This window comes from Epinephelus moara, chromosome 19, assembly GCF_006386435.1.
Source record: "Epinephelus moara isolate mb chromosome 19, YSFRI_EMoa_1.0, whole genome shotgun sequence".
Taxonomy (NCBI): Eukaryota; Metazoa; Chordata; class Actinopteri; order Perciformes; family Serranidae; genus Epinephelus; species Epinephelus moara.
Window position 1 is genome coordinate 27,215,382 of NC_065524.1, and position 13,855 is coordinate 27,229,236.

General features: G+C 40.5%; 1 protein-coding gene across 1 annotated transcript in view; it reads right to left on the reverse strand.

The window, feature by feature from the left end:
• Positions 1-13,855, reverse strand: part of ryr2b (ryanodine receptor 2b (cardiac)) — an 81,879-nt gene that overhangs the window by 20,760 nt on the left and 47,264 nt on the right. The window contains exons 66-81 of the mRNA XM_050071469.1: positions 12,903-12,984; positions 12,343-12,473; positions 11,113-11,433; positions 10,770-11,007; positions 9,577-9,664; positions 9,389-9,475; positions 9,130-9,291; positions 8,080-8,142; positions 6,891-7,019; positions 5,160-5,272; positions 4,764-4,860; positions 3,074-3,204; positions 1,390-1,441; positions 1,171-1,224; positions 832-931; positions 445-524 (exon numbers count right to left, since the gene is read on the reverse strand). Coding sequence (XP_049927426.1) covers positions 445-524; positions 832-931; positions 1,171-1,224; positions 1,390-1,441; positions 3,074-3,204; positions 4,764-4,860; positions 5,160-5,272; positions 6,891-7,019; positions 8,080-8,142; positions 9,130-9,291; positions 9,389-9,475; positions 9,577-9,664; positions 10,770-11,007; positions 11,113-11,433; positions 12,343-12,473; positions 12,903-12,984 — 1,928 coding nt within the window. The remainder of the gene's footprint in view (positions 1-444; positions 525-831; positions 932-1,170; positions 1,225-1,389; positions 1,442-3,073; positions 3,205-4,763; positions 4,861-5,159; positions 5,273-6,890; positions 7,020-8,079; positions 8,143-9,129; positions 9,292-9,388; positions 9,476-9,576; positions 9,665-10,769; positions 11,008-11,112; positions 11,434-12,342; positions 12,474-12,902; positions 12,985-13,855) is intronic.

Consider the following 13,855-nt stretch of genomic DNA (forward strand, 5'->3'; position numbering starts at 1 on the left):
CAGCAAGAGTGCATAGAGGAGCTGTAAAATATTTTTTTTAAATTTCTGAACAAATTGCTCTCACTGCCCCGATTTTCGACATACACAATCTATACATCAAAATGTGGGAAAACTTGCGCTGGTCGCAGACATGTTACTATGGAATCAAACACACTTACACAATTGGCTCAGTGAGCCTCCATGCAAAGACAGAGCCATTTTTTTCTCATCAACTTCTATATAAACTGAGATGAGAAATTTCTGGAAGACAGCTTATGGTAACAGTTTTCTAACCTGCTCACTTTCTCACAATTTTGACACCACAAACAAAGACATCTATGTTTTATGATATTACCATGTCAGCCCAAGAGGATGCGAGAGACTTGTGAACATGCAAACCTATTTCAGGGATCTCAGAAAACAAGGTGAACAACTTGAGAGGCAAACACTGATGCAATATTGTACCTGTTGAACAGTGGCATTCCCTCCATTGAGAACAGCAATACCCAGCTTCAACGTAGGGGCAATCATGGAGCCCATGGCGCCTGATGGGATGTGAAATATACCACAATCAGAGGATGTACAGTACCCACTCATGAATAATAGCCTGCTACAGATCATGATTTACATTTTAGGAAAGGGACAAAGCACATAGAAATGCTTTACTGTATTTTTAACTGCTGAATCCAGGAGGCAGCTTGTCTTTGATTTAGTATTCAGCAAATGTAAAGTATTTCGCTTACACCTTACTATAAGAGAATGCCCCTCGACTAAGGAACAGATATACCATAATATAAGTCATTTCTGAGAATTACTATAAAAAGTAATTGCTCAGTATTTAAAATTTCCTACCTTTGCTGGCACTGATGGTTTGCAGGACCATCTCAGAAGCTCCACGACGATGCAGCCTGGCCTGTTGGTACAGCAACTTCTGTTTCTCCATCTCTTTTTCCTGAGCCACACAACAAGTCAATTCAAAACAGTATCTCCACTACATTTATTTTTACTATAACACTTTTTAAAATACAAATGCATATTATGAAATGCTCACAGTGGAATATAATTCATTTAAAAATATATTATTAATGCAACAGAAAAAAGAAAATGAAAAAAATGAAGCCAATTACAATCAAACACTGTTGACAAGAAACACTTGACATTTGTTTTAAAAGTAAGTGCCCATTCTCTCACTTCAAAGCTTTCCACTTCTTGTTCTTCATCATCATCCTCCTTTCTGTGGCAGCTCTGGGAGAGCACATGTACAATGCAGGGTGGTAGAAAAACAGGAATAGCAAATAAATCAATATAAAAGAGGTACAAATGAACAAACACTTGAGCTACTTGTCATATACTGCATGTGACATGCACAAAGACAAACATCAAATGGCATCAGTTACCATGTTCTTTTACCTTGGCCATTATAGTAGCGTAGGACTTATAGAGACTGTCATTTCCAAGCTTACTGTGAACAGGGAGAACAAATAAGATAATATTAAAGTATATCAAGGCATTGACAGATGCAGCATTCTAAAAATGGCTGGTTAGAGACACTGTTCAAGGCAATCTGTAGCTGCTCTATATATATAACTATAGACTGCATGGAAAAAAGTGGATGTAGTCACTGTGATATCACCCATTAGTTTGTGGACATTCTGAAGCCTTGAGTTCGGCATTTTGGACATCAACATCTTATTTTTTGGAGCCAGAAGTGACCATATTTGGAAGAGAGGGTGAAGCTGGGCAGGAGCAAGGGGTGGATCTGACTGAGAACACTGCCGTGGTAGCGACTTGTCAGTCACAAGGTGGCCACGCACTAAAGCATACCCTGCTTTAATGACCATAATTTAAAAAAAGCACATCATGCTGTCTTGAAGAAGATTTGAAACTAGTGATTGAGACCATTAAATCATAGGAAAAATGTTTACTGAGGTTAAAATCCAGTGAGAGGTGGGGTAATTTTCTCACAGACTTCTATAAAATCCGACTTCTTTTTCCAACTAGTGGAGTCGCCCCCTGCTGGCCATTAGAAATAATCAAGGTTTCCACACCTTATTAAACATCAAATTCAAGAACTTTCAAGGACTTCTACGGCCCAATTCCTTAAAATTCAAGGACCCAACACAGCATTTACTCCAACCACTCATGCTCGCACGTGACTGCGGCGGCTGTGGCTCATAAGGTAGAGCGAGTCATCCACTAATCGGAAGATCAGCGGTTCAATCGCCAGCTCCTCCAGTCTGCATGTCAAAGTATCCTTGAGCAAGATACTGAACCCCAAATTGTTCCCAATGGCTGTTTCATCATCAACTGAGTAGCAGGTTATTACTTTTAATGGCCGCTGTCTAATTATGTCTGTTTTCAAAAACTTTCAATGGCTTGATTTTTTTCCTCAAATTCACAAACTTTCAAAGATTTTAAGGGCTTGAACGAAGCCTGAAGAATGCAGTTTTATTTTTCCAACCCGGAGGCTACGTCCACTTCTTTTATAGTCTAAGACTTAAATGTAATCCCCTTGATTACACAGTTGAATGCAGCACCACATTGAAATGCCCCTTAGCAGTGTGTGGATCTAGAGTGCAACCATTTTATTCACAAGTCTACCCAGTGGTATTGCACATTTTTATTGACCACACCAGTAGACCTGGAACTGGGCTGATTTGATCACATCTCTGCAGAGTGCAGAGTGCCCTCCCACCCCTAATGTCTTTACAGTGACGTGGAGAGAAACTGTTAATTTAATATTACGCTCTCAGACAGCATGTGAGACTCTGCAGGAACATCATGAGAATATAACAGCCATACCACAGTGGGATTGGTGGACCAAATCATGCATGACTGAAGAGAACACAACAGAACAAACATTTCTGCAGGCTGACCATAAAAACATTTGAAACAGTGAATATTTCAGGCTTTCAGGGAACAATGGCCACGCATGTTGGACAGGAAAGAAATCACCCTTCTGAACAACCTAATATCATATTCTTTGCAATGGGTTACACCAGCAAAAAATGTAGGGCAAGATCTTTACTGCATGTGATCTTTCAGAATGAACACACACACACACACACACACACACACACACACACACACACACCTCCTTTCCGTCAGGGCGCTTCGACTGAAGAGTGTAATGAGTTGTAGGAGAGGATCGATTGGTTTGGCACCTTTCTCCATATCCTTTTCTCCCTCTCTTTCACATCCACACAGCTCCATCACTCCTCCCCTCTGCAGTCAGAGAGAGAGTAAAGCCACTAGTGTGTGCTGTTAAATAATGTCCCTCCACAACCGCTGGTGGCTGACTTACATTTACACCCTGCGGGTTAGCTCGGCTGCAAACACACGCTATACAGTATACACAAACATACATAACATGATCATGTTTATGTGGACAAAGAAGACAAAACTATCTCTATCTGGAACTTCTGCTGAAAATGCACATGCTCAAAAGGCCTTGATGTTTTTTTCAGTAAATTAAATGTTCATACCGTTAATAGCACAATAAGAGAATAATGCATGCAAAATATTACATCACACCTTTCAACTTCACCACAGTTAAAGATTTAACGGACTTAAGGGACTGTGTCAAGGAGTGTGCCCAACAGGCAGCACTTACTCCACGTTGTAACAGCTCCATCATTCTGTCAACCCTGTCCAAGTTCTTTGCAACAGTACTGTGTGTACTGCCAGGGTTTGATAATGTTGTGTGTTTACAATGAAAAACACAACAAAACTAGAAAAATACAACCAGTAGATTGCAGATCTCTGCCAGGTGTGTCTGGGGGCATGTGGGTGGGGGACATGGAGTTGAGGGAAGGTCATGTTATCAAGGTGTATTCTGCAGATGCTCATCTTTTTTTTTTTTTTTTTTTTTAAAAAAAGAGAACAAACTTTTCTAAGAATGTCGGTTTCTGAGCCAAAACAAAGGCCAAAATGTGGCCTCCAACAGACTAAGTAAGGCTTGTTTTTTTTAGCCTGTCCAATTGACAGGTATGCCTTTTGCTATGTGATTGTGTTAATTGCTTGTAGCCCCCACAGTCCAGTTAAGAGGAGTGAGGAATTAGCAGTCTGCAATGGTATAAAACAGTACAACAACAAACAGTGTGCACAAAATATATTAGGCTGATGGGTCCAGTAGTATGCGACACAGACACACACACAATCACCTCCAGACTTATGCTTGCCAGAGATAATGACGCTGATCAAATGCACATTCAGTTTGCTTGGGAGTTATGTTGACTAAATTGAGCATGGTGCTGAGATGGCTCTGATATTATGAAAAGACCAAAAGGATTATATCTTTGGAAAATACAGATATGGTTTGACTGACAACTGACTGAGAGAATCACTTCCCAGTACAAAATGGTGAAGCATGTCAATTTCTTCTATGTAAAACAGCATATTGCAGTATTAGTGTATAGTGTGAATTTGGTGCAGCAAAGCAAGCGAGATGTGTATGCGGCCTACAAGATGTGCTGCCTGAAAAGCTCAACCAAGGGTTTGAAAATGCCCTTGTAGGTCATCAACTGAACTACAGAATCAGCTTGAGACAGGTTGACATTTTAAGAAAGTTGCCTGGGTGCAAACTGCCAAAAAACAAACAAACAAACACATGGGCTATATCTGAGGTACAGTCATGTTCATGATTAGAAAATCTTGGTTGAAAATGGAAAAATGCCAATTTGTGTTTCTCACCTGGTCATAAAACTTTGGCCTGTTTTCACTTTTGTATTTTACAGAATTATTTCAAAACTACTGATGTCACTAAGGCTTGCGTTTCCACTCACAGCTAAATCCTCCACGAGCTTCTCCTCAAAGCTGTTGTCCTCAGCTGATACCCACAGTTTATTGTAGCCTTGGATGAACAGGTTGACAGCTCTGTGCCTGGGGAAGAAGAGGGTAGGGCGGAGAGACAACATGAGATTCTTCATTTGCATAGACAAATGCAAATAAGAGGTTGAAAAACAGGCTGCATTGAGGGACGCTATTAAACCATAAAAGAGCTCTGATTAGACTCTTTATTAATCAAGGCCTCTTATACTTATTCTAGGTTATGGCCACTCGAGAGTAATGACTATAATTTGTGAGAAACAAACATCAAATAACTATTCCTATAGTGCATACAAACCGAACAAAGCCTCCGGGTTTAATATGCGAATGCTAATGTAATCACATGTTTATACCTGGGTAAGTTGTAAAGGGGAGCCATCCTCAGGCAGGCCACCACTGCTCGTTTCCTCTGTTTGGACAACACCTTGTGCCACGCAGGTTTTTTACTTCTCTGTGGGCGTTCCACCTGAACCCAAAAGCAAAGATAAATAAAGATGTGACACAGATAATGTAACAATGTAGTGCACATGACCTCAAATGACCCCAAGGAGAGCTGCAGAGATCCATCTTCATGCTTTTGTTTTACATTTATTGTACATATGCACTGCAGGCATGACTATCCAAAATAAATCAGTGTGTGGAGTAGGAACACACCCATGTTTCTTATCCCCTTAGCTACCAGGCCTTGTAATATCAAACAGCTGAAAAGGAGGCAAATCCTCACTTGTCAATGAACAACAGCTCTAAAAAATGACCAACTAATCATGTTGGCAGAAACAAAATAAGTCTGCAACGTTCAGCAAACAAACACATTTCTCTACCCAGAGACTAATGATGACAGAGAGGGGTCACGAGTAGAAGAACTACGACTCAGCATCTTCATCAGGGATTTTTATAGAATGAATAAATGTACAGCCTTTATATACACCACAAAATGGCTGAGACTTTATCAGTGGCCCTGTGAGGACAAGGCATATAGATGGCTCTAAGGACATCTAGACCTCATACAGTTAATAAAAAAGGTCACATAAGTACCTTAAACTGTACTCAAAATCACCTAAACTGTTAAAATAGCTCTAAAAATAAGGAAAGCAACTACAAAATAAACTATAAAACCTTTCATTCTCTCAAACTCTCATTTATCTTCACGGGATGCCAGCTTCTGACATTTCAAATCAGAGGAAAGCTCTTTCAGTTTCCCTAAGAAATCTTTCTCTCTGTCCCAGACCTTTTTCACAGCAGCCATTTTGAGCAGTCACTGTAGGAGGAGAACAGGTGTTACTGATAATATTAACGATGGCTCCGTTCTGTCCCAGCAAGGGCTCATTATGCTCAACGTTAGATACGGAGACTTACGGAGCCATCTGTCCAAACTCTGCATTCACTTCATTCTGTATTTGTGCACGTTTTCTGAAAGGTCACGGATGCGGACAAAACTGAGCAATACCACCGGGCATCGTGGGGGCAGTGAAGCGTAGTTCAAGAGAAATACAACCATAGGAGACATTAAAGAAGTTTTAATAATGGTGGAAAGATATCTCTGATTAAAGGCCTCACAGATCACCACCACCTACAATGCTGCCTTTGTTTAAAGGTACAAATTACCATGTCCTCCACCATCGCTTCATCTGTTGCTGTGTGAAACTTGACTCTGCCCTCACGCGCCACATGTTGGCTGTATCAAGGCCATCATAAAGGATGCATGGAAGTATAAGGGCAGTGATGTTAACAATGTTTGAAACACATGTATCTATTTTTGTATGTGAAGGGAGTGTAAATGTGCCTTAAGCCATGGCAGTGTGACATTGAGCCAGCATGCACAATACAAGGACTCTGAAACTGAAGCAGCTAAATGGAATTGAAATGGACATCATTAATTCTATTATTTGTAGTTGTGCTTTTTCTACTGTGACATTTCAACATGTCTTAAAAAGGCCTACAAAGGAGAGGTCCATCAGTGAAACAGCAAAAAAGCCAACGGTTGGCTGGTGAAGTACAACTAGCCACATTTTCAGCAGCTTTGATTAAAAAAAAAAATCACAATTTATCACTCATTATGTTTTTATAAGGTTTTAAAAGCTCACCTGGTCCAGGTGATAAAGGACTCGAGCTATTTCAAGAATCCTGTCTGCAGTACTTTGGGCATCAGTGATGGCAACCTGCTGGCTCGGGTGTTCTGCATAAAGGGTCTCCTGCCTCAAACAGCTTGACGCCTGTAAAGCGAAAAAAGAATGGCACATTTATTTCTTTCATCTCCTGTCTTTCTTCTGTATTTCAATCATGCAATTATAGATATTTTTAGAAAGACTGCTGGAGAGGTCTTGAATTCAGGGAAAAAAGGCTACGGCAATGAGAAAAAATAATTCAGAGCGAGAACCTTTAACAGGGCTGAAAGAGTGAATTAAGGAGCTTGGTTTGAAATGGGTTGGCTAATAAACATTATTAAGGAATCAAGTTGCTGTCCTGAAGCTTGCGTTCCCTATCGCCTTTAATTTTCTTGCTTGAATTCTCACATGATCAACAACAAAGCTGCCTATTTCACTGCAAATAATAACTAATGTTCATACAACCAACAAAGGATGGATCATGGGCTGTGAAAAAAAATACCATCAAATGTTTACTTAAAAGTTTGTTTATGCTAATGACAAAGTAGAATTTATGCTTTTTTCCCATCGCCGACTTATGAATAAACATTTATCACTGACTCATAAATAAGCAGATATTGCATGCATATTCTGAACAGTATTGTGAGTATGTCACATTGATGTCTCTGGTGAACAATGGGTAACTGAATGAGATTATTAAAAAACAAAAAACAAAAAACAAAAAAACAAAAAAAAAAACAGCTTATGATTTTGCAGGCTATGAGAGCATTCTCCAATTTAATTTACCACACACTTGCTGCCTTCCTCAAATTGAAAGTCACATGTACTCAGGCATGGCAATGAATATGCAGAACATCTGCAGAATGTGAAAGGTATACACTTCATTTGTACTCTAAGAATAGTCCAGATGAATGCCCTTTCTTGTTATCTGCACTTCATTTCTGCTCCAACCAATGACAGGCTGCTACAGGGATTCCACTAACCACATGAGACAACTACCTATCATATAGGAGTGTCTTCAGTTTTGTAATATGAGAATGTTGTCTTAGGTTGCTGGGCCCAAAGAGAAAAAAATCCCCGTAATGCAACTGGTATTCATGAATGAAAACACTGAAATACTGTATACATGTTCAGAACACAAAAATAAAGATGCAGTGACAGCCTCTACCTGACTCTGAAGATGTATAAGGCAGGTGAAAACATGCTCTCGAATCTCATCTTCAGTTTTCTTCTGTGAAAAGCAAGCAAGCAATGGCAACATTAAATATATATACACCACAGACATATTTTAAAGGTATAGTGTGTGAAATTTAGTGCAGGGGTGTCAAACTCGTTTTAGTTTACAGGCCACATACATTTCAATTTGATTGCAGGTGGGCTGGACTCGTAAAACCATTGCATAATATCCTATAAAAAACAAACACCTCCAAATGTTTCCCTTTTTTGTCAAAATAAGTACATATTAAAAATACTAATCTATTTACAAAACAGCCTGTGATGTCTTGAGAGGAATAAATGCAATTTCAACAGTATTTCTCAATTCCTCCACCTTCAGTCAGACAACAAGTCACTATCATTACATGTGCATTTTAGATTTAGAAAGCTACTCAATGTTTAACTTGCTACTGAAACCTGGCACCTCTTAGCCATCACAAGTGCATCACTATTGGGTATGCAAGGTCATCCCGTGGGCCGGATTGGACCCCTTGGCGGGCCAGTTCTGGCCCCCAGGCCATATGTTTGACAGCCCTGATTTAGTGGCATGTAGACATGAGTTTGCAACACTGCGACCAACTGAAACACCTCCCATGTGCCAAGCATGTAGGAGAACTACATTGGCTGGCGCATTACCACGAATGGCCCTACCTAGAGCCAGTGTTTGGTTTGTCCATTCTGGTCTATTTTGGAAAAACATGGCTGACTCTGTCAAAGAGGATGTACTCCATATGTAGATTTAAACATCTCATTCTGAGGTAACAAAAACACATAAATTCTTGAATTCAAGTCATTTTAAACTGCTGAAAACGTCATTATGACTACTACTTCTGCTAATATATCCCGCTAAATCCGACACACTGGACCTTTAAGACACTCATCTTCATCATGGTCATACCACACTGCAGATTAACAATTAACTATACTCATTACAATGTGATCTACACCTTCAAAGGGTCTGTCACATGAGGACGATATTAATGCTGGTACTTGTCCAACTGACCTGAGTGAAGCCGCTCTTAGCCAACATGATAAGGCTGTGGTCGCTTGGAAAACTAAGCCTCAGTCCCACGGGGAGCAGTCTCTTCATGGAAGCCACAATGAGAGAGGTGTGCGTGGAATAACGATCCCCCTTCCTCTTCATTCTCCTCTGCTCATGGTTGAACTGAGTATTTAAAAGCCGTGAAGATAAATTAACTTTGATACTTGACTGAAAGTTGCCAACTTTTTTGTGATCAGGTGAATTTATAATTATGTCTGACCTTGGACATTTTGTCATTGTTGACCAAGAAAGCCAGGTTGTTGATTTCATTTTGGACCACATAGTTCTGTTCCTCCCATTTGAAATTCTGCAAGCAAGGATGAAGAAAAATGATTTGTAGGCTACAATATTCACTTGAATAACATTGACATGAGAGGAATAAATAAAAATACTGTGTGTCATCCTCACATGAGATTTGGCCCAGAATATAAAGACCTCTGCCACCATGCTGAACAGCTGCTCAGCGTCAGGGTTCGACTCTTTCAGCCAGCTGGCTCTGAGACAAGACAAACCAAAACACATCACTGAATATCACCGCAGAATTTATTCCTATAAAGCTTAACATATGCCTGAAATAATAACTTTAATAACCACTAAATGACACCCTGACTACTCTCTTTATAATCACAAAAAAATCTGTGTTTTATTCATAGAAATAAAATGAACAAAAAGGACACTGAACTGTTTGCTGTAGTCATCTGAGTAGTTCACCAGAAAATTGCTACTGTTATTGGTTGTTATGGTAACAACACGCACACATCAATGGGGCTGTCAAGTGTGTCAAACTCACTTGATGAGAACTCAATTTTTACCTACTGCTGCTTTTTAAGTGATCGAAGGTATTGACATCTTTGCAGTGAGTAGATGTTTTTGTAATTGGCAATAGTGGGGATTACAAGTAATATAGCACATTTGTTTTGCAACTTTTGTTAAAATACTTCCATATTTTCCTGTTTCTTTTGTAGCCATTAATTGCATGTGTGTCAAAACATGATGTAACGTTACTGCAATGCAATGCCCAAGTACTCCGATGAGTTACTTTTCTCTGTAGGTAAAGCTGTAACATATAACCAGCAAGCTTCAATTCCTCTTTAGCAGCAAGGCAATGGAGATAGTGCATAAAAGACACCTCTCCATGCTTTGGAGTACACCGCTTGTTTGGTCATTACTGCAAAGCCTCGCCTCAGTGAGTTCTCAACTTGCAAGTCAATTTGTTTATAAGTTAGCCCCCTACAACGGTTGTAATAGCAACCCTGCACATAAAATGGCTGCCACTCTAACCATCCTGCTATGCTGACTTGAATGGCAAAGTCCACTCTACTCTTATTCTGCATCTTTGGTTTTACTTGTATTTTTCATTGCCTGAAATGCACCAAGAGCTGTTTCACAAACATAAATGGAAAATTTGGTGCTCCAAAGGTTTGTGAAGAACTTCAGAGACCAGATGATAATCATGGGTTGGGTAATGTCAATATCAGATGAAGTGAAATAAGTTTCACTTTCCATAGACTCTTCTACAATTTAAAATTACCCCTGGAGCTTTTGGACTGAGAAAATAAGCTTGCCTACCCGCATCTAAGCTCCTTGGCAGCATGCCTTACCGATTAGAATCCACAAATGGGATAAGGAGGGGATAGAAGGCGTAGAGGTCTCGCACCAGTAAAGTGAACTTCTCCTGTATGTGCAGCTCTGCCTCAGAGGTATCACCCCCTTCTGCTTTCATCTGCTCCTCCTCTAGCAGCACACACTCGGCCCTCTTCCTCAGTTTTTCCATCAGTGGCAGGAAGTGGCTCTTTAACAGCTCAGTGCGGGCTTTGCATATAATTGGCTGAGAGAAAACTGAAAGATTTGACAACTGTTAATAGTGTGAAAAATGAAAGGTGTAACTGATGTGGACTAAAGAAAGCCACACATAAGTAACAGTATTGTATATGAGCACAATACCTGCCAGCTGTTTCATCCAGTCGCCCTGGCTAGCTCCCACATGGTTGAGGATGATACGGAGGATGTGGCCGAGAAGGTCACTAGCATGTTGAGGAATGACAGCGGTACAGATGGGGCTGTCTGGCTGGCCCTCAGGGCCCCACTGCCACCAACGGGACATGTAGCTGCACAGCATAGGCAGAGTGACCTCCGTGACATGGATGTAGTTGGCCTGGCGAGCACCAGCACCAGCGCCTGCCAACTCCTCCGCTTCCTCCAGAGCCTGCTCCAGAGAGGGCAGATGGGGACACATGTCCTCCACCTGATCTGGCAGCCCCAGGTCTAACAGAAACAGATATGGAAAATAAAGCCAAAAAAAAACACAGGGTATAAAAGGATGGTGTGGATTTTTTGAAGTGGACTTGTATGGGGTCCATAGTCAGTGTATGACATACAGTCGATGTCTCTCAGCACGCCCCCAGTTTGAAGAAGTGGAATGCCAACACAGAGGCTAAGCAATGCACTACTTTATTCACATAAATAAAGTCCCGTCTACAAAAAACTTATAACGGTTTCAGTGTATGCTAGATTGAGAGTATTTTTACCGCTTTACCTTTCCATCAGACAGCCCATTCTGATGGGAAAGCTGTTAACACCTTCAGTTCCCCACACACTCTCTTTTAAAACCCACCAGATTCCATTCACAAAAATGTAACTTTGGTTAATCCAAACCAACCATTTTAAATGCCAAAGTCACACAATAACACAAACAAAAAACTGAACGCAACGGCAGACCAGCAGCTCCTGCATTCAGCGACATTTATCACTGGTTTTTTTTTTTCAATAGTCTGGCTGTGAAGAGACAATGCAACGGCTTTAGTTTCCTGTCAGATATTGTTGTCTGATGGCAAGATAAAGCAGTGAAAATATTCTAAATAAAGTGTCGCTTAAACTGATATTGATTTAATTTTAGGTGGTGGAAATATGGTTTATTTCTGATCCCTCCACAGCAGTGCATTTATCAGCCTCCCTGTCAGACTCCAGCCTGCTTCTCCAAACTGGGGGCGTGCTGACTGACATCTACTCTAGGTAATACACTGACCACTGAGTAGTAAAGTACCTCATACAACCCCACTTCAAAATATCCTAACTATCCCTGTAAGATGAGGGGTGAGAGCTTTTCATGGAGCCTGAGATTAAACAGACAACACTGATAAATATCTGTCTGTATACAATGTGTTTGTTTATTACCTTCTCTCTCAGAAGCACTCATGATGTTGTAGATGGAGTAAGGGTTGTTGTGGTTGAGGGATGGCTCCAGGAAGCATACAGGAAAAGTCCCAGTCAGGGCTGCCAGACACGCACCTGCTGCTGGCCTCTGCCTGTATGGGAATGCCATGTTAGGACAAAGCATGGGGCTGACTTGTGTCCAAATCGTATCAAACTGTGTGGGGTAAGATTGCTGATGTAAGTTTACTTGCCAGCAACTTTTTTTCTATCTCATGTTCCAAAATTTACCTTACCTTATCTTGGCCATAATATATTTATTAATAGCCTTAATCCTAGGTGTCTGATGATTTCTATTCTAAATCGAAAATCCATGAAAATGAGCTTCTGATTTCAATAATCAAAATCAAAAGCAGGATCAGCAATTCTCCCAGTATAGTAGAGTATACACATAAAAGAGGACGGTAACAGTTAATGAAGAAGTGCCAAATTTTTAACTAAAATTATATGTGAAAAAATACATTTTTAGACATTTAATTGAAAGAAAACATGACATTATAGTCATTAACACGAAAAGGTAGTACCCCTCCATGTAGATGCTGCTACTGGTGCCAAGAGAGTAGAGGCTGTTGACGATCCTGTAACAGGACACCTGGATACTCCCCACTGGAAAGACAAGGTGATGCTTTAAGCTGAGATCCTTGTTAGGTTCCTTTCAAACACAGCCAAGGATGCTGAGTAGGGAAGCTGATAACGAACAATCACGGAGAGATAGACGAGCTGGATGGCTGATTTAGGTAATGAATGATTCCTGGAAGGTCAGGATATTAGTGAGGGAGACAATATGTTCCTGTTACTCTGTGGCCATGACTGAGACACTTAATGAGCACTGGTTTCAAAGATGTGTAAGGTAGGAAGTTGAGGGGAGGGTGTCCCTGTGTGATTGCAAGGGTGTGGAAACCAGCTGTTCATTCAGCTCCATAGCATGCAGAGGGTAACAGATGAGACGGCTGAACACGTGGTGGTGGTGGTGGTTGTATATGTACTGTTGTAAAGGTACAGGAAGGTATGTTAAAGTTCCTAAACTGGCATTGATTAAACCCCTAAAAACCCACATCTGTTCATCAAATTTACGTATTTAGAAGGTTTAGCCATTAAAAAAAAACTCCCACCATGCCTTAAAATGGCTTAGATGTAACTCGACACCTTTGCCTTATTTAGTATGCACACATCTATGAATATGCAAATAAGCCCTGTCTCTATCACCATGCACCCCTCAGCCATCGCCTGCAGCTCAACTCTACCTACTCACCTCCAGCTTTGCTCATCAAACACACATAAACCTAATGTTTTCTGTTTTGCTAGCTACACAGTGGCAAGTAGTAATAAAGGAGTGTGTTGAACCAGATACTGATTTCAAAGAAGAAGAAAAAGACGACAACGAAAATGACAAAGAAGAACAATTGTTCAGGGTTGCTAACATGTCAACTTATCAGACTGGTAATGTTTTTTATAAATCACTTTCTACAATGTTGTT